We start from the raw sequence: 24,794 nt of genomic DNA, 5'->3' as shown, positions 1-24,794 counted from the left end.
CTAGTTAATGAACTTAGAGTGTCAAAGTATCAGCACCAACCAATGTTACAATCCATATACACTGTAAAATCGAAGACCATTTAGAAGATTGAACCAATTCTCGGCAGCCACTCTAACAGCTGCATGCACTGATAGAACGTCTCGCCTTGACTGCGTCCTTGGTACAAACTACGGGGAACAGCTTATTAAAATTAATGCATTTATCCAAAATACGAACATCTTGGCGTACGTACGTCAAATGTGCAACATATTATCATTACAAGTGACGCAGATAGAATGGTGCGAAACGTGTGCACATGTTTGGATTACATCACATATCAAATAAACCAAAATGGAGGAGAACTAACTACGCCACATTTACATACCCAACGAAACACTGTTAACTTCGGTGGAGGCACAAACCGTACAGAAACGTTTTTTGGTGTAGTAATATTAATAATTTAATAGAGCGGGCTTCATTCATGTGTTATTTTATAGGATACTTAATATATAATTAACTCATGAATACATGTTAAGTATGGCACATTTTACGACATTTTTACGACAGGGCGTGTTGAGTTCAGGATTACATACGCATGGGCATAATGCTTCGGAAAATAAACTGCATAGTTCGCGACACTAGTCAAGTGATTAGTCTTCTACAGTGATAACTAGTTTTTTTTAATAAATCACGAAAAATATCAGCTTCACATTTGATAATAAATCACACATATTATCGGGAAATGTACAATGGGGTATGATGTTATCTTAACAGGAAAATCATTAGCCACACGATCAAGCCAAATGGCAAACCTATCTCCATGGAAACACGATATTGAACGTGTCATTGTAGGAAAATTAATTAAACTTTTGGGGTGAATAATAATTTATTACTAGCATTCATCTATATGGTTGACAATGTACTCAGTTTTCGATTAGAGTACACAGCTAGTAGACCGAGAATATCACTCTATTGGATGGCCAACATAAACAGAAACTTCAATTTATGTTAGATAAGAAGAATGTTTAAACTTTATTATCAAATCTGTATAATTATTTCCATACATTGCTTGCTAGGAGTTAGTAACTTGTGTATCACATTGTATGACAAACGAGTCGTCGTAAATAGTCTTAGCAACGAATGTACGAAATGGGAATAGTAATACAAACAACAGTTTTTAAAGGTGAAATAATTCAGATAAGTAACAAACAAATCGTTGGATGTTGAGCACTAGTCGTATTTCAAATGATAATATCATGTTCATGTCAAGGATCGAACACGCAGAGAATGTTAATATGGTTTCGTAAACAAACGTTAGGTCAGTTTCGGGATGGCTCTGATATATATGAACAATTTTAAAATCGAATTCCAACAATCTACTGGTAATGTACGTTAATTACTTGATGGAAGGGTTCGTATGTGTATTCCCATAACAACGATATGCCTGTGACACGTTCTGATGTGTTACAGGGTACTAGAGGTAGGTCACGTAGTTCATATAACACATACGTATGTAATTATCTACCTCTACCCATATGCATGTGTTGGACGTTGACGCTAACACTAACGTATGGTACTGATAATACTATATCATATAAATAAATATAATTACCAAATATATATATACATACATACAAAAATGTTCATGTAAATAACAAAACATGCATGTAATAATAATAAAATACTCACATAGCGCAATTACAAAAACTCAACGCGTGTCACATACTGTTTGAAGGTAACATCAGGTCGGGTAAAGTTACAAACTGTTGACAAGATGTACAGTGTATGACATCAGACCACAACTAACACGATGAATTAATTGTGTCAAGCAAGGAGAGTATAGTCCAAAACCATCGTAATTATTATAATGTCAACAGCAATAGAAGATATATAACGCATACCAGCTCAGTGATGAAAGCTATTTTTAAAACTATGGTGACTTTTACGGGCAATGCTATAGACACTCTCACTCGCATGCTCATGTCGCGAGGTAGAATAGATACCGTGCTATTTATAGATAGAACTCCAACTCGCACTAGTAGAGTGGCGCTGTAACGTACAGTTAAAGAAGGAAGCTGCCACGGCGATTGGTGGCGTGATATCGATTAAGTACACACAGTTACTGCGTGAAGGTTAATGCACACAATAATAATTTAAAAGCGATAGAACAATCAATGCCACTAAATGAAACATTACAACGAGGTATAATATTATAGAGTACCACAACGACGTGAAATAAATAAAAAAATATGATTCAATCAAACTGTAAATAATAATAATAATGTTTTTGACTTCATTTCAATCAAATCGTAAATCCTCTTGGGATGGGAGTATAAATAATAATGTTCACGATATACATGATATTTTACCCTATCATTTTCGCTACAATATTAAAATTTAAATAGTGTAAAAAACTTCATTACAAATACTGTTTTTTTACAACCTAGTTGTTTGAGTTTCACATTGATTGCCTTCTGATGCATGACTTGACTGACTTGAATCGTCCATAAAACCAACTCCGTCATCATTGTCATCTTCTTCAATCTCATCAATTTCATCAATTGTATGTATTAAGATCACGGACGAGTTGTCTGTCTCATGACTCAGAGACCGACCCAGAGTTGGTTGGACGCCCCTTTCATTTTGCGTCTCCACGGAGTCTATGTTCATGAATATGCCACTGGAATCGTTTTCTGCTGTAAGGTTCGATGTCTGACTATTATTTTGTACGATGGCTGCATCATACTCTGGGGGTAAACTAACCAGACTGTCTCCCTGAATAGTGACACCAGATTTGGATTTGTCTTCTGCAACAACGTATCGATAGCTTGGCGGCTTGCTGCCTTGAAGAACAGCCGGGGATGTCGTAATTCCACGCAACCCCCGCCACGATGACGTCCGTGTGGGAATACGTGGCAATGCAATGTCAAAACCTACGATGATGATAAAACAAATTCCATTTGTCAAGAACACTGCTATGTTTCTATTTCCTTTACTTGTATGAAAGGACGTACATGAAGTAATAATACAAATCTAAACTAAAGTATATAAACATGATTCATAATATGTGCATAGTACACGCCAAATAAACAAATATCAAAGTACAACGTATATGAGGTGGATTCCAAACAACTATACAGATGTCGAACACGTGGCTCACGGAAAACTAAAATAAATTGATATCAGCTACATTCGATTTCAAATACATTCCCCCTGCCATAAAACATTTCTCATGGCTGATACATAAGCGTGAATGAGTTAATAGTATAATTCTCAATAAAAAAAGCAAGTCGGCTTACATCCTGTGCTTTCCCGTTGTATGTTTTTGTTTTTCTTCTTAATTTGTCTCTGAATGTTCGACGGTACCCTTAACATCGGTGGACCATCCACTTGTACAGCGTTACGCATTTCTTGTTGTCTAAGTGCGTCCTCTCGTCGTTCTTGTATTCGTTTGACATTGACACAGATCACCAGGAAACACACAGAGGCCATGACGACTGCGGCAAAGACTAAGGACACTATAGTTGATCTTCTTTGCAATTGCGTATCTGTTGGGTCGTTCCATGAGTCTGTAAACATCAAATGTGTTATCATTAACTAAATACCATGTTAATGACTCTTATGCATATTAACAATAAGTTTGTTAACCTGAAGAATATATATGATAATGATAATGAGTATTATGAGTAGACAATATTCTTCCCTTTTAAGACAGATTTAGTGGTATCTGTTTATTTTTAATGGCACTGACGATTTTTTTCAAATTGTGTCGGTGTTGTGACATACTCACAAAATGTCGATGGACAACCAAGGAAGGATTTGGATTTGGAATTATAAGCTTAGAGCAACAACCACTACGCTATCAATGGCTTCAATGACAAAGAAAGTACTGCCAAGAGCATGTATTCACAGTGTCTTAGGGGCAATCTGTTTTAGTATATGTGGTATGAACAGTTTATATCTCCAAATTTATTCTCACCAATAAAAACACATGGAATTATGTTTTGACGATCAGACTTAATCCTGATCTTGTGGTAAATAAAGCATGATGTTTTTAAGCACTGGTCACATTTCCACTTTTTACAAATTCTAATCGGTACAATATTCTGTCATCATGTACAAGTATGATACTGGCTATAGCTTTATAAGTGTGTGAACTGTGCATTGATTGTCTAGAACATCACACTGTGAACTGTGCATTGATTGTCTAGAACATCACACTGTGAACTGTGCATTGATTGTATAGAACATCACACTGTGAACTGTGCATTGATTGTCTAGAACATCACACTGTGAACTGTGCATTGGTTGTCTAGAACATCACACTGTGAACTGTGCATTGGTTGTCTAGAACATCACACTGTGAACTGTGCATTGGTTGTCTAGAACATCACACTGTGAACTGTGCATTGATTGTATAGAACATCACACTGTGAACTGTGCATTGATTGTATAGAACATCACACTGTGAACTGTGCATTGGTTGTATAGAACATCACACTGTGAACTGTGCATTGGTTGTCTAGAACATCACACTGTGAACTGTGCATTGATTGTATAGAACATCACACTGTGAACTGTTCATTGGTTGTCTAGAACATCACACTGTGAACTGTGCATTGATTGTATAGAACATCACACTGTGAACTGTGCATTGATTGTATAGAACATCACACTGTGAACTGTGCATTGATTGTATAGAACATCACACTGTGAACTGTTCATTGGTTGTCTAGAACATCACACTGTGAACTGTGCATTGATTGTATAGAACATCACACTGTGAACTGTGCATTGATTGTATAGAACATCACACTGTGAACTGTTCATTGGTTGTCTAGAACATCACACTGTGAACTGTTCATTGGTTGTCTAGAACATCACACTGTGAACTGTGCATTGATTGTATAGAACATCACACTGTGAACTGTGCATTGATTGTATAGAACATCACACTGTGAACTGTGCATTGGTTGTCTAGAACATCACACTGAACTGTGCATTGGTTGTTTAGAACATCACACTGTGAACTGTGCATTGATTGTATAGAACATCACACTGTGAACTGTGCATTGATTGTCTAGAACATCACACTGTGAACTGTACATTGGTTGTATAGAACATCACACTGTGAACTGTGCATTGGTTGTCTAGAACATCACACTGAACTGTGCATTGGTTGTTTAGAACATCACACTGTGAACTGTGCATTGATTGTATAGAACATCACACTGTGAACTGTGCATTGATTGTCTAGAACATCACACTGTGAACTGTGCATTGGTTGTCTAGAACATCACACTGAACTGTGCATTGGTTGTCTAGAACATCACACTGTGAACTGTGCATTGGTTGTCTAGAACATCACACTGTGAACTGTGCATTGATTGTCTAGAACATCACACTGAACTGTGCATTGGTTGTCTAGAACATCACACTGTGAACTGTGCATTGGTTGTCTAGAACATCACACTGTGAACTGTGCATTGGTTGTCTAGAACATCACACTGTGAACTGTGCATTGGTTGTCTAGAACATCACACTGTGAACTGTGCATTGGTTGTATAGAACATCACACTGTGAACTGTGCATTGGTTGTCTAGAACATCACATTGTGAACTGTGCATTGGTTGTCTAGAACATCACACTGTGAACTGTGCATTGGTTGTCTAGAACATCACACTGTGAACTGTGCATTGATTGTCCAGAACATCACACTGTGAACTGTGCATTGGTTGTCTAGAACATCACACTGTGAACTGTGCATTGGTTGTCTAGAACATCACACTGTGAACTGTGCATTGGTTGTCTAGAACATCACACTGTGAACTGTGCATTGATTGTATAGAACATCACACTGTGAACTGTGCATTGATTGTATAGAACATCACACTGTGAACTGTGCATTGATTGTATAGAACATCACACTGTGAACTGTGCATTGGTTGTATAGAACATCACACTGTGAACTGTGCATTGGTTGTCTAGAACATCACACTGTGAACTGTGCATTGATTGTATAGAACATCACACTGTGAACTGTGCATTGATTGTATAGAACATCACACTGTGAACTGTGCATTGATTGTATAGAACATCACACTGTGAACTGTGCATTGATTGTATAGAACATCACACTGTGAACTGTGCATTGATTGTATAGAACATCACACTGTGAACTGTTCATTGGTTGTCTAGAACATCACACTGTGAACTGTGCATTGATTGTATAGAACATCACACTGTGAACTGTTCATTGGTTGTCTAGAACATCACACTGTGAACTGTTCATTGGTTGTCTAGAACATCACACTGTGAACTGTGCATTGATTGTATAGAACATCACACTGTGAACTGTGCATTGATTGTATAGAACATCACACTGTGAACTGTTCATTGGTTGTCTAGAACATCACACTGTGAACTGTGCATTGATTGTATAGAACATCACACTGTGAACTGTGCATTGATTGTATAGAACATCACACTGTGAACTGTTCATTGGTTGTCTAGAACATCACACTGTGAACTGTTCATTGGTTGTCTAGAACATCACACTGTGAACTGTGCATTGATTGTATAGAACATCACACTGTGAACTGTGCATTGATTGTATAGAACATCACACTGTGAACTGTGCATTGGTTGTCTAGAACATCACACTGAACTGTGCATTGGTTGTTTAGAACATCACACTGTGAACTGTGCATTGATTGTATAGAACATCACACTGTGAACTGTGCATTGATTGTCTAGAACATCACACTGTGAACTGTACATTGGTTGTATAGAACATCACACTGTGAACTGTGCATTGGTTGTCTAGAACATCACACTGAACTGTGCATTGGTTGTTTAGAACATCACACTGTGAACTGTGCATTGATTGTATAGAACATCACACTGTGAACTGTGCATTGATTGTCTAGAACATCACACTGTGAACTGTGCATTGGTTGTCTAGAACATCACACTGAACTGTGCATTGGTTGTCTAGAACATCACACTGTGAACTGTGCATTGGTTGTCTAGAACATCACACTGTGAACTGTGCATTGATTGTCTAGAACATCACACTGAACTGTGCATTGGTTGTCTAGAACATCACACTGTGAACTGTGCATTGGTTGTCTAGAACATCACACTGTGAACTGTGCATTGGTTGTCTAGAACATCACACTGTGAACTGTGCATTGGTTGTCTAGAACATCACACTGTGAACTGTGCATTGGTTGTATAGAACATCACACTGTGAACTGTGCATTGGTTGTCTAGAACATCACATTGTGAACTGTGCATTGGTTGTCTAGAACATCACACTGTGAACTGTGCATTGGTTGTCTAGAACATCACACTGTGAACTGTGCATTGATTGTCCAGAACATCACACTGTGAACTGTGCATTGGTTGTCTAGAACATCACACTGTGAACTGTGCATTGGTTGTCTAGAACATCACACTGTGAACTGTGCATTGGTTGTCTAGAACATCACACTGTGAACTGTGCATTGATTGTATAGAACATCACACTGTGAACTGTGCATTGATTGTATAGAACATCACACTGTGAACTGTGCATTGATTGTATAGAACATCACACTGTGAACTGTGCATTGGTTGTATAGAACATCACACTGTGAACTGTGCATTGGTTGTCTAGAACATCACACTGTGAACTGTGCATTGATTGTATAGAACATCACACTGTGAACTGTGCATTGATTGTATAGAACATCACACTGTGAACTGTGCATTGATTGTATAGAACATCACACTGTGAACTGTGCATTGATTGTATAGAACATCACACTGTGAACTGTGCATTGATTGTATAGAACATCACACTGTGAACTGTTCATTGGTTGTCTAGAACATCACACTGTGAACTGTGCATTGATTGTATAGAACATCACACTGTGAACTGTTCATTGGTTGTCTAGAACATCACACTGTGAACTGTTCATTGGTTGTCTAGAACATCACACTGTGAACTGTGCATTGATTGTATAGAACATCACACTGTGAACTGTGCATTGATTGTATAGAACATCACACTGTGAACTGTGCATTGGTTGTCTAGAACATCACACTGAACTGTGCATTGGTTGTTTAGAACATCACACTGTGAACTGTGCATTGATTGTATAGAACATCACACTGTGAACTGTGCATTGATTGTCTAGAACATCACACTGTGAACTGTACATTGGTTGTATAGAACATCACACTGTGAACTGTGCATTGGTTGTCTAGAACATCACACTGAACTGTGCATTGGTTGTTTAGAACATCACACTGTGAACTGTGCATTGATTGTATAGAACATCACACTGTGAACTGTGCATTGATTGTCAAGAACATCACACTGTGAACTGTGCATTGGTTGTCTAGAACATCACACTGAACTGTGCATTGGTTGTCTAGAACATCACACTGTGAACTGTGCATTGGTTGTCTAGAACATCACACTGTGAACTGTGCATTGATTGTCTAGAACATCACACTGAACTGTGCATTGGTTGTCTAGAACATCACACTGTGAACTGTGCATTGGTTGTCTAGAACATCACACTGTGAACTGTGCATTGGTTGTCTAGAACATCACACTGTGAACTGTGCATTGGTTGTCTAGAACATCACACTGTGAACTGTGCATTGGTTGTATAGAACATCACACTGTGAACTGTGCATTGGTTGTCTAGAACATCACATTGTGAACTGTGCATTGGTTGTCTAGAACATCACACTGTGAACTGTGCATTGGTTGTCTAGAACATCACACTGTGAACTGTGCATTGATTGTCTAGAACATCACACTGTGAACTGTGCGTGGGTTGTCTAGAACATCACACTGTGAACTGTGCGTTGGTTGTCTAGAACATCACACTGTGAACTGTGCATTGGTTGTCTAGAACATCACATTGTGAACTGTGCATTGGTTGTCTAGAACATCACACTGTGAACTGTGCATTGGTTGTCTAGAACATCACACTGTGAACTGTGCATTGGTTGTCTAGAACATCACACTGAACTGTGCATTGATTGTATAGAACATCACACTGTGAACTGTGCATTGGTTGTATAGAACATCACACTGTGAACTGTGCATTGGTTGTATAGAACATCACACTGTGAACTGTGCATTGATTGTCTAGAACATCACACTGTGAACTGTGCATTGGTTGTCTAGAACATCACACTGTGAACTGTGCATTGGTTGTCTAGAACATCACACTGTGAACTGTGCATTGGTTGTATAGAACATCACACTGTGAACTGTGCATTGGTTGTCTAGAACATCACACTGTGAACTGTGCATTGATTGTCTAGAACATCACACTGTGAACTGTGCGTTGGTTGTCTAGAACATCACACTGTGAACTGTGCGTTGGTTGTCTAGAACATCACACTGTGAACTGTGCATTGGTTGTCTAGAACATCACACTGTGAACTGTGCATTGATTGTCTAGAACATCACACTGTGAACTATGCATTGGTTGTCTAGAACATCACACTGAACTGTGCATTGGTTGTTTAGAACATCACACTGTGAACTGTGCGTTGGTTGTCTAGAACATCACACTGTGAACTGTGCATTGGTTGTCTAGAACATCACACTGTGAACTGTGCATTGGTTGTATAGAACATCACACTGTGAACTGTGCATTGGTTGTCTAGAACATCACACTGAACTGTGCATTGGTTGTCTAGAACATCACACTGTGAACTGTGCATTGGTTGTCTAGAACATCACACTGTGAACTGTGCATTGATTGTATAGAACATCACACTGTGAACTGTGCATTGGTTGTATAGAACATCACACTGTGAACTGTGCATTGGTTGTCTAGAACATCACACTGTGAACTGTGCATTGGTTGTCTAGAACATCACACTGAACTGTGCATTGATTGTCTAGAACATCACACTGTGAACTGTGCATTGATTGTCTAGAACATCACACTGTGAACTGTGCATTGGTTGTCTAGAACATCACACTGTGAACTGTGCATTGGTTGTCTAGAACATCACACTGTGAACTGTGCATTGGTTGTCTAGAACATCACACTGTGAACTGTGCATTGGTTGTCTAGAACATCACACTGAACTGTGCATTGGTTGTTTAGAGCGACTATAATATGGGATAATATATAGATACAGCAGAAAATTGCGTTGTTTAGTGGCATATTTACTTAGTAGCAAATAAAGCAAACATTAAAACAAGATTAGATTTGTATTTTCAAAAATCAGCATTCAATTCTAAGTATACATTCCGATTAGAGCTTGTGAGTCTGCCCTGTATGGCTGTAAGTTATATACGGTACATATTAATAACAGATTATTTTACACATGCGTTGTAATATGCTGTCAGTCTTTATAATCTTGAATTTGGATTGTAAATTATTAGGAATTTATGCATTGACTTGATCTGATGTTTGGTCTGGCTTTGAAAATTGAAGCTGTATTGTATACTGCATTTAAGCAATCAGCATTGTTACTATTAAACTAAGAAAATGTTTCAGTTGCGTGCAAGCACCCTGTTGTGTTTGCTCTCTGTACAGGATGATACACTGAAACCAGTTTTATAATTACGGTATAATGTTATTTATTTATTTTATTCACATATTCCTGGGTAAATAAGCAAATTTACCAACAATATGTTTATATCATATATTATACGCTAACTGACTCAAGAAACACAATATTGTACCATAAATGCCTACATGCAAAGCCTCTATTGAAAGCTAAAATTGTAAACAGTGTACATTTGTAGTTATTAAGGCTTTTTGGGCGCTTTGTATGGAATTTATTTTCACTGATTTTTGATGAGTTTAATGTGAAATATGGGAAAAAAGTATATTCGCTGGATTTAATTTTCACGGAATCTTCCCTTCAGCAAAAATAAATTTGTTTCATAAACTGATAAGCTGGTTGTTAACCAATCAACATGCTTGGGTGTGTCAGCTGAACATATTCTGGAATATCGAATAGTGTCAGATGGCAAACGCAGCACAACACCAAAGTAATTTTGGATAGACAGCGTTTTTGTGTAATCAAAAGATCACCCACCGGCTGACACATTGCACATGGGTGAGGTTTTGGATAGACAGCGTTTTTGTGTAATCAAAAGATCACCCACCGACTGACACATTGCACATGGGTGAGGTTTTGGATAGACAGCGTTTTTGTGTAATCAAAAGATCACCCACCGGCTGACACATTGCACATGGCTGAAGTTTTGGATAGACAGCGTTTTTGTGTAATCAAAAGATCACCCACCGGCTGACACATTGCACATGGGTGAGGTTTTGGATAGACAGCGTTTTTGTGTAATCAAAAGATCACCCACCGGCTGACACATTGCACATGGGTGAGGTTTTGGATAGACAGCGTTTTTGTGTAATCAAAAGATCACCCACCGGCTGACACATTGCACATGGGTGAGGTTTTGGATAGACAGCGTTTTTGTGTAATCAAAAGATCACCCACCGGCTGACACATTGCACATGGGTGAGGTTTTGGATAGACAGCATTTTTGTGTAATCAAAAGATCACCCACCGGCTGACACATTGCACATGGGTGAGGTTTTGGATAGACAGCGTTTTTGTGTAATCAAAAGATCACCCACCGGCTGACACATTGCACATGGCTGAAGTTTTGGATAGACAGCGTTTTTGTGTAATCAAAAGATCACCCACCGGCTGACACATTGCACATGGCTGAAGTTTTGGATAGACAGCGTTTTTGTGTAATCAAAAGATCACCCACCGGCTGACACATTGCACATGGCTGAAGTTTTGGATAGACAGCGTTTTTGTGTAATCAAAAGATCACCCACCGGCTGACACATTGCACATGGCTGAGGTTTTGGATAGGCAGTGTATTGGACAAATATGGTATAACTTATATACATGTATGATATCCTGTGTATCCCTCATCCAAATGGCATTTAATGATTGTTATGATATACCAGCCTTTTGTCATGATGAGCTGTCAGTATTTAGTGTCACACTCTCTGGATTATTGCAACTGCTTTATGTGGTATTAAATGTATATGTACATCAACATTTGTGTGTTTCTTGTGAAGAAAGAGTAGCTAGATTGAGGTATAAGGAAGTGTATGGTGTCGCTGCCATTTTATATAGATCCTTAGTTACTTATTGCATTTGTGAGAGAACCATTTTAGCATCATTACTCCTAGTTATAGAACACATTGATATGCATATTAATTGCTCACCTCTAGTGTGTTCACATTGGTCTCCATAATAGGAATCAACACAAATACATTTACCGGTTTGTTGGGAGCACGACCCATCATGCATACAAACAATGCCATCAATCCGACAATCAAACTTTACTGTAATAACAGAACATTAGTAATTTAGACATTAATTACCAGTGCATTTCAGATATATCCATTATATTTGTATAGCTGTACCATAATATAGAATTAATTAATATTCTAATTAGTAGTCTCCTTGTTGCATAATCTGAATTATTCATACTTTGATCTTATATGCCATCAAGTATCTCGTATACTGGCTTAACCAGCAATATAAAGTATTGGAAACATTGCCAGTTACATGTACTGCTAAATAGTTGACTAGTTGTCGCTATGCTAATCTACAGATTGTTATGTGATTAGAACTGAACAATATGATCACCTAACATTTCTATATTACACCGGCATAATAAGAAATGTATTGAGAAAGCAGCGAAATGATCAGGACAACAACTCTATGTAGCGTAACATGCATTGTATACGTGACCATGCTGCAAGTAAGACTGACTTAATGGTAAGGCCTTAAGAACCAAAATAAATTCACAAGCAAACAAATTATCTTTGGAGATGAAAACTTTATCCATTCTACTCAACCATATTATACTTATCATTAAAAAATGCATTTACAACAGCAAGCTTAAAAAAGATATGCCAAACTTCAACATAGCTATAGCAAAGGTGAGATACAATAAAAAGCATGAATTACTACTCTCAACCAGAAAGGACACAACAAAATTTTTTTGGAACAAATGGAATAATTTTCTAGTGTAACAGAACAGACACTGACATTTGTTATTTTGCATTTAATCAATTAGATTGTAACTTATTGAATTGTTGTGTACTACTATATTATTTGGCAATTTGAACATTATTTTTTTTTATTATTACTTTATTAATCTTTATACTCTGTGGGAGATGCAAAAAAAAAAAAATTTATATGATTCAATGAAATAAATAGGGTTTGACTATTGATGTTCAATGTGTCTTTCAGTGTTGGTTAATTGACCCAACAATGTAAACCTATGCACAGCAAACCCATCAACAACTTAGCTGGCCATATTGCTGTTTGGAGGAATAAAACACTACGGTGAGGACAGTGAAGCTAGACTTTTAATATCTGGTTCTGGTGTAAAATGAACTGAAAGACACAAGTGCGCAGAGAAGTTACATTAAGGTAGAGATGCAGTTTACCTGACAGGTATTTTAATTAGTTAATTAGGAAACCAAAATGACCTCCCTTGTCCACAAAACTATATATTTTCAGAAAGCTTATTGTATGAATTTTAAAAAATTTTTAGTATTTTTTTTTATGGACACTGTAGTTTGAAATATGCACAAAAATGTGCTTTTTTGGTCAAAAGTGATTTTAAAAAAATTAGCTCCTAAACCATGCTTCTGTTTCCTGTCAAAATTGGTTTATGGGTACATCTGTTTACTATGAAGAAATCGCCGTTTTGAAAACTGTCTACCAGTTGTCAATTTTGCAGAGCAGCAGCCCAAATTTCACTACTTCAAGTTTATGCATAAATTAACACCCAGGCTAGTTGTCTGTACAATGGTTGTAACACTGTTCAACCAAAAACAATGCCCCAACCGCGTTTTGAAGATAAACACATTGTCAATCATTTGTGAAAATTTCAAAACAAAAGCTCAAAGTGTCTAGGAGCTATTCTTTTTTAAAGTTCTGGGATGTGCACTAAAAAGAAGCTGCGATAATTGCTAATTTGCATAACAATTCACTCAGTAAGAAGTTTGCTAATGCTCATAATTAAAATGGCTGTAACAGTTCCAAATTTAAATGTATTATCGTTTTGTTAAAAGTTAAATATAGTGCATAATATGGAGATCCCGTCATTTCTTTTTTTCACCATGTTTCTTTTTTATTATTTATGTACAGCCTTTCTATATCTTGCTAAGCATTCAAATAGGAGAATGTTTGCACCTGTTATCTATATTTTAAAATCATTTTTTGAGTATGTTCCACGATTCACAATTCTACAAAATTTTAACCAAGACTGTTTGGATAATAAAAAGCAAAGAAAAAAAAATTCACTCCCAAGTGCCCACAAACATGCATCTCTACCTTAAGTCAGTTGAGATATTCAGTGTGGTGATTCAAATTTGTGATGAGAATATGAAATATAATGGAAATGTGATAAAAACGTGATATTAATGTAATAAATGTCAGACACTAATGCTATGCATGCACAGTATCAATGCAGTAATATGACACATTGCACAAAAACTGTACTGTATATATTTGATATGTATATACAATGAATAGACAATGCATTATACCAGCATTTCAATTGCCCAAATACATCATTCTGATTGGTTGAGAGTTTTTTCTTTAATTATGCAAGCTATAATGGTAAAATACACCGTATACCATTTTTTGATATTTAAAAGTAGGCCCCATGAGTGTATACCACTCAGTATCTCAGTAATTCTTGCTGTCAACAGAAATCAGCTAACAATAATTTTTTTGAAATATAGTTATAAATTACACATTGAGACTCTTGGGTTTTTGGACTTCAAAAGAGATGCATTTTTTCTTCTTCAGAATTATGCAAATGACGCCCTAAAAACTATTGCCATCTGCAGTAGCTGACTTGTGAACTCGTCAATTGTGAAAATTTTACATATATTAACATTGACGCTAACAAGAAACTACTTCAACAAACCTCACACCGCCAAAATATAGGTCTGAATATAATTGCTGTATGCTAATTACAAGGCCGATTTTTAGAATTTATCTCATTTGTACATGAGTTTTCATGCTTTAAAGTTATTTCTATGTCTAAGAATTACATGAAATTGGTATATTATGATACAATAGCAATGGTTTATTGCTTATTTTTTGATACTCACAATCTTCACATAAAAACCCTGAATATTGTGTTGGACAGATGCATTCTAAGACTGTCAAGTTGCATGAACCACCATTTTCACATCCACCACAAAGATCACTGATGTTATAGCCTGTGAAAATAAAATAACAAAAGGCCTAATCTGATTTGTATCTAAACAAAAGTACATGTATTGAGTTTGCAGTCAAACAGCCAAAAATTACTCCTGATCTTGTGATACTATAACTTCACCATATTTGCACAGGTATTTATGATAATAGGAAGTTTACATTTATAAACCATCAGCAGATAACATACTTATAACAGAATGACAGACAAGTATGTTTTATGGATGTATATGTGCCTCCAATTAAAATCAGCTTTCAATAGCGTAAATACATTATGTAATAAATACATGGACGGTATGCGTATTATGGAATGCTACCTGAATTTAAAGCAGAGGGGTCGTCACCTGTACATGCGGGAATTTAATCCCAAGCGAAGATAACAACGCTACAAATGCAAAGGCTCACGGGCAGATGCTTGTTTGTAAACAACGTCATGCTAGGGTCGTTTGCTGTATGCACAGGTGACGACTCCCCCGCTTTTAACACATATATATTCTTGAAGTATTGCACCACGTGTGGAGTGGAGATGTTTTGCTGTATTGCATCCCAAGATGCAGTGCTGTAGTGTATATATTAAATATGATGAACTTACCAGCCACTGTTAAAAATTGGAATGTGACAATAACAAATAGTTTTAAAATCATTTCGATTGTATCCATATTTTCTGTTCAGCAAACTGCAACAAAAACATAATACAGTAAAATTGTTAATAGAGAATATTTAAAATTAATTTATGATCATTGCAAATTCAAATCAGGTAATTAGTATGTACAGATTTTCAATCCCAAACTGGTAAGTCTGTGCCTTGTTCGTTGCCAGGAATTTCCGTTATGACATTGAAATAATAATAACAATAATAACTTTATTGACAGGTTATACCTGTATTGGGATTTTCATCAAGTATAATAAAGTGAGATGAAGAAGATACTCATAAATAACAAGACAAAACAAAAAATAAAAGAAAGAAAATACAATCTAAATTAAGTAAAATAATTATTAAATAAATGCAACTTAAATTTGTGAAGACAAAATTTCACAATGACCTATGCACTAAAGTTTCATTGAAATGCAATGATTGGTTCATGAAATATTGTTGGAAAACCTGAAAAACTAATTATTACACAGGTCTTTGCATTGTCTCAGAGCACATATACACTAAGTTTCATTGAAATGGAGTGAGTAGTACTTGAGAAAAGCCAAACATTGACTAAATATTTGCAGATAACTGATTGGACAGATTGAATTTCTACTAACAATCAAATTCTTATAAATAAAAAGTTAATTGCTCAGCTATTAAAAATGACCATCACCTTCATGATGCATACATATAGTTGATAAATCAAGGTCACCAAGGTTAAATCAAGGTCACCAAGGTCAAACCAGGGTCAAAAACAGGACAGGTCATGCCTGATAATGCTTTTTGACTATCTATTTATATTCTTATATATAATCTTTCAACCAATCAAAATAAAACAAAATGTCTACAAACAGATTTAGTGTGAAACAAGTGTACTTTACTGTAAACTGCTTATATTTTTGCTGCTATTTGATGAATTTATGGCATTTGTGAAAATTTCTCACGCTGACACTACATGTACATGTTATACGACCCCGGAGCAATTTTCACTGCTACATTTAACAATTTCCATTGACTTGCAGAATTGCAGCAGTTAACTGTGAACTGTATTTTAAAATACAATGTACATGTCTCTAGGAATGACCTTGTCCATGTCAAAAACTTTTTTTCAAATCAATATAATTACAAATCTGGTATTTTTCAGATGACTATATATTCATTTCTATCTAAATAACAATGTTACTCATAGTGAAATAATGTGAAGAATGTACAACATTAACCGAGCATGTCACTAATTAGCATATGCATTATAATTGAGTGGTTAAGGATGCTAAAGGTGAGATTTCAAGTATGGTTGATGTCATTTGTATACATGTACCATGGCCTTTTGAAGTGAACAAGACGGGGACATTCATGCATACGTTCTCCCTTCCACGTATTAATTAAGTATAGGTCAATAGGTAAAAACATTTAAATAATAACTTTATTACACTACTAAAAACCTTCAGAGGGTTTTTGTATGGTAAGGAACAGAAATACAAAGAAATAAAAAACATACAATACATAAGAGATAACAATAAAACAAATTTGGATGACAAATCTTGTTGAAGACACATTCCTTCCATTACCTGTACTGTAAAGTCAATATGTAGTACATGTATAACCACTGCTTACATCGTCTGATGGTGTGAAATGAAATCCTTTATCCAAACTGTTGATGAGAAATGTTAAGCCAATGCCTGCTGACTATTTCCCCCCCCCAATAATTTTGATATATATACCGCCTTTCAACAATATACAGTATAATGTATACTTCCTAGTGTAGCAGCCACTCCCAGAATAGACCATGTTAGCTCAACGCATTGACTAGAAAAAAGCTGATGGTACCATGACTTTATAATAGGTAGGTACACCATGAAGAGGTCAACACCAGGGTGGATGTAGAGTTTGTAGGTGATTTAGATTTATCTTGTGTTTACCATGAAACAACACATCATTTTGCCAACTTATACATTAAGTACACTTTGCTGTTTTTTTCATGTAAGGTGTCAAACTGAAACTTAAAGTGCGGTGGGTATTGTACCGCTCATGTGCAACATTTGAGTTGATAAACATTAATTTTCCCACAATCCAATGTGTTCTCCTAATGGAAATCATGCGTATGTGTTTTGACCTAGACACAACATACACTAATTATTATCAGTGACTCTTTTGATACCTTCCAATCAACTAAAACTTAGCATTGTCTCAGTTTGTACTCGTTGGTCTGCGCAACAGTTAAAGTTGCTATCTTTGTCCATATGAGTTCAATATCTCACGCATGCGTGCCGCTACGACAAATGCCATTTAATATGTAAAATTATTTTGATTAACATATATTTAATTTTAATAGTTTTTATTATTTTAGACAGTAGCCACTCCTACTTTTATTTTGTTGTCTTAAAACAATGACAACATGTTTATTGAACTTGTAACATTGTCTGTTTTTCAGCGGCATGGCTGTTTCCATGGTGTTGTCAACATGTGATATTTTACCATGAAAACATCATGTAGGCTAAAACAAACACAAAGAGTTAATAAAGCCCAGACATTAGTATGTTTACATAACTGTTAATAAAGCCCAGACATTAGTATGTTTACATAACTGTTAATAAAGCCCAGACATTAGTATGTTTACATAACTGTTAATAAAGCCCAGACATTAGTATGTTTACATAACTGTTAATAAAGCCCAGACATTAGTATGTTTACATAACTGTTAATAAAGCCCAGACATTAGTATGTTTACATAACTGTTAATAAAGCCCAGACATTAGTATGTTTACATAACTGTTAATAAAGCCCAGACATTAGTATGTTTACATAACTGTTAATAAAGCCCAGACATTAGTATGTTTACATAACTGTTAATAAAGCCCAGACATTAGTATGTTTACATAACTGTTAATAAAGCCCAGACATTAGTATGTTTACATAACTGTTAATAAAGCCCAGACATTAGTATGTTTACATAACTGTTAATAAAGCCCAGACATTAGTATGTTTACATAACTGTTAATAAAGCCCAGACATTAGTATGTTTACATAACTGTTAATAAAGCCCAGACATTAGTATGTTTACATAACTGTTAATAAAGCCCAGACATTAGTATGTTTACATAACTGTTAATAAAGCCCAGACATTAGTATGTTTACATAACTGTTAATAAAGCCCAGACATTAGTATGTTTACATAACTGTTAATAAAGCCCAGACATTAGTATGTTTACATAACTGTTAATAAAGCCCAGACATTAGTATGTTTACATAACTGTTAATAAAGCCCAGACATTAGTATGTTTACATAATTGTTAATAAAGCCCAGACATTAGTATATTTACATAACTGTTAATAAAGCCCAGACATTAGTATGTTTACATAACTGTTAATAAAGCCCAGACATTAGTATGTTTACATAACTGTTAATAAAGCCCAGACATTAGTATGTTTACATAACTGTTAATAAAGCCCAGACATTAGTATGTTTACATAACTGTTAATAAAGCCCAGACATTAGTATGTTTACATAACTGTTAATAAAGCCCAGACATTAGTATGTTTACATAACTGTTAATAAAGACCAGACATTAGTATGTTTACATAACTGTTAATAAAGACCAGACATTAGTATGTTTACATAACTGTTAATAAAGCCCAGACATTAGTATGTTTACATAACTGTTAATAAAGCCCAGACATTAGTATGTTTACATAACTGTTAATAAAGCCCAGACATTAGTATGTTTACATAACTGTTAATAAAGCCCAGACATTAGTATGTTTACATAACTGTTAATAAAGCCCAGACATTAGTATGTTTACATAACTGTTAATAAAGCCCAGACATTAGTATGTTTACATAACTGTTAATAAAGCCCAGACATTAGTATGTTTACATAACTGTTAATAAAGACCAGACATTAGTATGTTTACATAACTGTTAATAAAGACCAGACATTAGTATGTTTACATAACTGTTAATAAAGCCCAGACATTAGTATGTTTACATAACTGTTAATAAAGCCCAGACATTAGTATGTTTACATAACTGTTAATAAAGCCCAGACATTAGTATGTTTACATAACTGTTAATAAAGCCCAGACATTAGTATGTTTACATAACTGTTAATAAAGCCCAGACATTAGTATGTTTACATAACTGTTAATAAAGCCCAGACATTAGTATGTTTACATAACTGTTAATAAAGCCCAGACATTAGTATGTTTACATAACTGTTAATAAAGCCCAGACATTAGTATGTTTACATAACTGTTAATAAAGCCCAGACATTAGTATGTTTACATAACTGTTAATAAAGCCCAGACATTAGTATGTTTACATAACTGTTAATAAAGCCCAGACATTAGTATGTTTACATAACTGTTAATAAAGCCCAGACATTAGTATGTTTACATAACTGTTAATAAAGGGCAATACACTAGCTTACTTTAACCATTTCACCACCAGACTTTCTCGCTCAAATTTTTCTGCACTTTTTTGCTTATATTCTTTAAAATTTCTTGAAATAAACCCTAATTATGGAGCAAACTTACAAAATTTGAGTAAATTTTCAGTTTTTATTCAAAAAATTTGGCTGTTTTTGTTCCATTTCTGAAGGAAGGTGCAGATTATAAATAAAACTATTCTGTGAATTTGTGATGAAAAGAGGGAACTAGTGGTGAAAAGATATTGCATTTACAGTTTTAGAGATATGTATTACTTAGTAAAATATGTACATGTCATAAAAATCATACAATAACCAGAAATTGCACCACAAACTAACTCTGCGCCCAGCGTGGTGTTGACCTTCCAGTGGTGTACCTAACTCAAGGTACTATCAGATTTTTTCCATAGACGACTTTCCCGGAAGTCGAAGATATGACGTTTCGCATGCGCGCAAATGTCGTTTTGGGGTGCAACGTAAACTTGCATTCGTGATATTATGCTTCTTGGTGCATCAATCGTTGTTACAAAAATAAAATTCTTTTCTATCGACTATCAGCAAACTGACATTTTTGCACTCCAGTCTTGCTACTTCCGTGAAAGTGGTCTATTCAATGGGTTGAAATAACATAAAAAATATGCCCAATTCATGAAATGGTTGCTAGACTGTTCCACAGACTAGACTGTGTTCACAAAAAATGTATCTTTCCTATTTCCATGTGAATCAAAGCTTAATTTTTTCCTAGTTCCAATTTCCAGGTACTAACATGTTGGTTGCCTGAATTTATTGTATTATGCATTATGTTTTCAACATTGGATGCGATGTCCTTCTTTGTGTTGCCTGACACTGATTCATTACCAGAATAAGGTTCACTTTCAATCGTACCATACTGTTGCAAACTGCATTGTAACATAAATGATTTAATTTAGTTGTCAGTTTTAGAACATTTCATTAAGTCTATTTAAGAATACAATGTTTTATTGCGACTAGCATGAATGGGTGAACTCAGTTTAGACAATGAGCTGTTATTACCATGAAAAGTGTTAAATACTTCTTCAATGCTCAGTATATCTTTCAAAAATTACAAATTTTTTTGTTTTTTGTTTTTCAATCCAGCTTTGTGATTGGTTGATATAATTGGCTTGACCTATCAGGTCAAAAAAAACCCCATAATTTCATGTCAATTCAAGCAAGGAAAATCATGGCTAATATTGTTTTGCAGTGAGTGGCGACTGAAAACAAATTACTTGCATTTAATAACAAATCAATCTGTTGTACGTTATTATAATCAGCGTAAATCATCAAAAAAAACAGCGTGATCATTTGTTACTAAGCAATATGTATATATTTGTTTTTAATTTGAAATTCTATACCTGTCATTACAATTTAAATCATTTTAGTATTTTTTGTTAACACATAGAAATACTGACAATTTTTTTTATGTCTGACTATAAACTTTTCAATTATTATGCTAATTTTAGAACCAAATCAAGACCTTTCACTCTCGCTTGACACCTAAATTAGAGTGATGTCTAAATCTGAAAGTCTGGGATCATGATAGTCCCAACAAAATGAGCAAAAAATAGTGTCAGCAGGCAATGTGTTAAAACAAAACTTGTATGGCGAGTAATAAACTTCAACTACGAGGTCAAAAACGTTCAAACAAAAAGTTGATACATTTATACCAATGTCAACCACGGTTCTTCTAGTAACCGTGTGTCAAAGTGTTGTGATGTACCAGCAGATACGTGGATGTAGTGTTGTGATGTACCAGCAAATACGTGGATGTAGTGTTGTGAATGTGCCGTATATATACATGACACTTATAGCACAAAGGGCGATCTATTTGTACCATATACACATGACATTAATAGAGAACGCTATTTGCGTACCAGATATATGACACTAACGAATGGTACATGAGACGCCATTTTTGCACCACATATGACACTAATGGTACAGAGGACGTTATTTTTGATATGTATATACATCGACTGAAACACAAGTCACTTTGGGACTTGTCGACACACCCCTACATGAAATATTGAGAAGGAAACACTTGTCTACAAGCCATACCAAGTACATGATCGTCGCCATCAGGGTCATTCCAGTTTTTGTCCACACCCCCCCTACGGATGGGTTAAATCCGAGGGGTCATATTTCTACAAAAAGTATGGATGGTCCAATTCCGAGAGGTGTCATTTTTTGACTATTTTCTTTTCTATATCCACACCCCTACAGATGATTTAATTCCGAGGGGGGTCATATTTTTGATATTTTTTTTTTCATATCATGCACACTCCCCATAGATGATGTGAATTCATGCGGTCGTAATTTTTAAGCTTCCAAGGGGTAGGTTTGTAAAAAAAAAATCTGTCAGCCAAGAGACCTGGGGGGAGGGTGTACGCCCTTTTAAAATGCATGCAGTCATACGTGGCTGTACCCCTGCTCGCAAACTGTTTTAACCCAAGAAAATCTATTTATTATTCTACGACTGTGCCGATCAAGCCCACACAAACATATCAGTCGCAACTTAGAATAAAGAATAAACCAATGTGTTGGGGCAAATAATTCATGTGTATACTTGATACATTCATTTAAAAGAGTCTGACTTGTACATTTCAGTTGTTCTCAAATTTCATTGGCATCCATGAGCTGGAATAGTTCACATTATAAATTTAAAAAAAACTCAACTCGACATGTGGCTATTACATCGGACATTACAACACTTGTATACATTTTATTTATAATATTTGAAATCTCTGTATTTTACTGGCTGGCATAATTAGAAAGTTTCGCGTTCATTCCCTTTATTCTAACTCTAGGCTCGCACAGCAATTCACATTTATTGTCAAGACCATGAATGACTGGGAAATTACAAGATCACAAAAATTTCCAATGGAAAATTAAATAAATTTGCCTTAGTCAAAAGCTTGGAAACTAGTCTATAATAGTTAGCAGAAGAACATTTGTTTTATTTGCCTGAGCCTTGGAATGAAAGACGTACATAATATAAAATATGATTTTGTGAATATACATCATGCATGGTCTCAGATAATGTTTAGAAAGTTTATTGTTCCGCGTAGACCAAATATAATCACGCAAAGTATAAATTCAAAGTGTTTTAATACATTGGTGAGAGGTCGCATGCACTTAGAAAAAAAAGCCGAAGTCAAAATTTGGTACAACATACGCCGCGACAACTGAGTGATCAGCGACATCATTTTGGGGCGCAATTGAATTCAAGTACTTCTTTGCAAAACTTGCTGTGCTGCGATGCTGACATCAAGTGTATGTTGACCGAAGTTTGGCACGTTACCTTAGCAACCCCTTTTGTTCTTGCTTTGTGTGTCGTTCTAGGCCAATGTTGGTAAGTTACTCACTGTTGCATCATGGGATTTAAGTTGTTTTCCTAACTTAAATAACTTGACCATTTTTCAGGCAAAACCCATAGATGTTGTCCTGGATTTTGTTTTTGGATTTGGTTAAGGGGGTCAAATTAACCTATTTACAAAGGGCTTTCAACTAAATATACAACTTTAAATTAATGTTTTTGTGACATTAAATCCAAAGCAGTAAACCTGTGTATTAAAGTTTTACCAATAGTCATTAGACCTTGCAAATTATGAGCAATAAAATTTTTTTATTACACTCTACATATATATATGCACTCTAGATGTATATTTTTGCATTTACACTGAGCGCCATATTGCTTCATACACATGATTTGTGAATCAGTCCGCAAATTACCTGGCCATTCAGTTGAACGTACTTCTACATTGCAATTACTAGAGACATATCACAATAAAAAAAAAATCAACACCAATGACAAAAGTCATTCAACTAAAAGGTGCACAAAGCAATGTGGGACACAAACATCCCTCTAGGTGACGTTATGACATCACTCTAGTTGTGCAGACCCCCCCCCCCCCAAAAAAAAATCATTGACTCCTTCCAACTGCACTGCTCTTTGCAACATACCATCCAATTTACCAATTTCTGTTTTATAATTAGAAGACCCAAGTAGGCCACTTGCAAGTCACACAGCTTTTTTTCCGAGGGGTTCTGTTTTTGTGTGTATCCGAGGGGTATAATTTTTTCACATACCCATCCGTATACGTCAAATCAGTAGTTTCCAGGGGGTGTGTTAGTGAACAAAAATCCGACACCTGAATGGTGGATTTGAATCCATAGGGTGTCATAACCTTAATATCCATCCGTAGGGGGGTTGTGGATAAAAACTGGAATGACCCTCAACAACAACAACAGTTACGCACGCACAAATCCGTTTTGACAGAACTATTCAAAAGTGTATTTACCTATTACGTGACATCACTTGAGTTCACATTAGCCGTCTACAACATATCGTTGAGCGAGTTTTCCTTGGCAAATAGAGTTTAAATATAACACACAAAACACATAATGGTCTGAAAATAGAAATCAGTGAAGAAAAACTATCAACTTCCGGTATTTTAACGTACCGTGACCTCTT

At 35.6% G+C, this 24,794-nt stretch overlaps 2 protein-coding genes across 3 annotated transcripts in view; both read right to left on the bottom strand.

Annotated features, from left to right (window-relative positions):
• The window catches only part of LOC100376072 (uncharacterized), a 13,909-nt gene extending 12,105 nt beyond the window's left edge, over window positions 1-1,804 (bottom strand). The window contains exon 1 of the mRNA XM_006820229.3: window positions 1,670-1,804. The gene's annotated coding sequence lies outside the window, so the exon portion shown is untranslated. The remainder of the gene's footprint in view (window positions 1-1,669) is intronic.
• LOC102805854 (uncharacterized) lies at window positions 983-24,794 on the bottom strand. Of its 2 annotated transcripts, XM_078011868.2 has the most exons (6): window positions 24,622-24,794; window positions 15,834-15,917; window positions 15,136-15,246; window positions 12,220-12,339; window positions 3,280-3,549; window positions 983-2,913 (listed from the first exon to the last, which is right to left on the bottom strand). In XM_078011868.2, the coding sequence occupies exons 2-6, from the start codon at window positions 15,898-15,900 to the stop codon at window positions 2,417-2,419; spliced, it is 1,065 nt and encodes a 354-aa protein (XP_077867994.1). In that variant the 5' UTR covers window positions 15,901-15,917; window positions 24,622-24,794; the 3' UTR covers window positions 983-2,416. The 2 variants fall into 2 exon arrangements, with proteins under 2 accessions (XP_077867994.1, XP_085353298.1); XM_085497172.1 differs by lacking the exon at window positions 12,220-12,339.

This window comes from Saccoglossus kowalevskii, chromosome 3, assembly GCF_978046115.1.
Source record: "Saccoglossus kowalevskii chromosome 3, keSacKowa6.1, whole genome shotgun sequence".
Taxonomy (NCBI): Eukaryota; Metazoa; Hemichordata; class Enteropneusta; family Harrimaniidae; genus Saccoglossus; species Saccoglossus kowalevskii.
The sequence above is the reverse complement of the archived record's forward strand: the minus strand, read 5'-3'. Positions and strand labels throughout refer to the sequence as shown.

Coding starts and splice junctions, on each gene's coding strand:
- LOC102805854 (XM_078011868.2), bottom strand. CDS start 15,900: ATGGATACAATCGAAATGATTTTAAAACTATTTGTTATTGTCACATTC. Junction 15,247..15,833: donor CCAATTTTTAACAGTGGCTG/GTAAGTTCATCA, acceptor TTATTTTCACAG/GCTATAACATCAGTGATCTT. Junction 12,340..15,135: donor AGGGTTTTTATGTGAAGATT/GTGAGTATCAAA, acceptor CTGTTATTACAG/TAAAGTTTGATTGTCGGATT.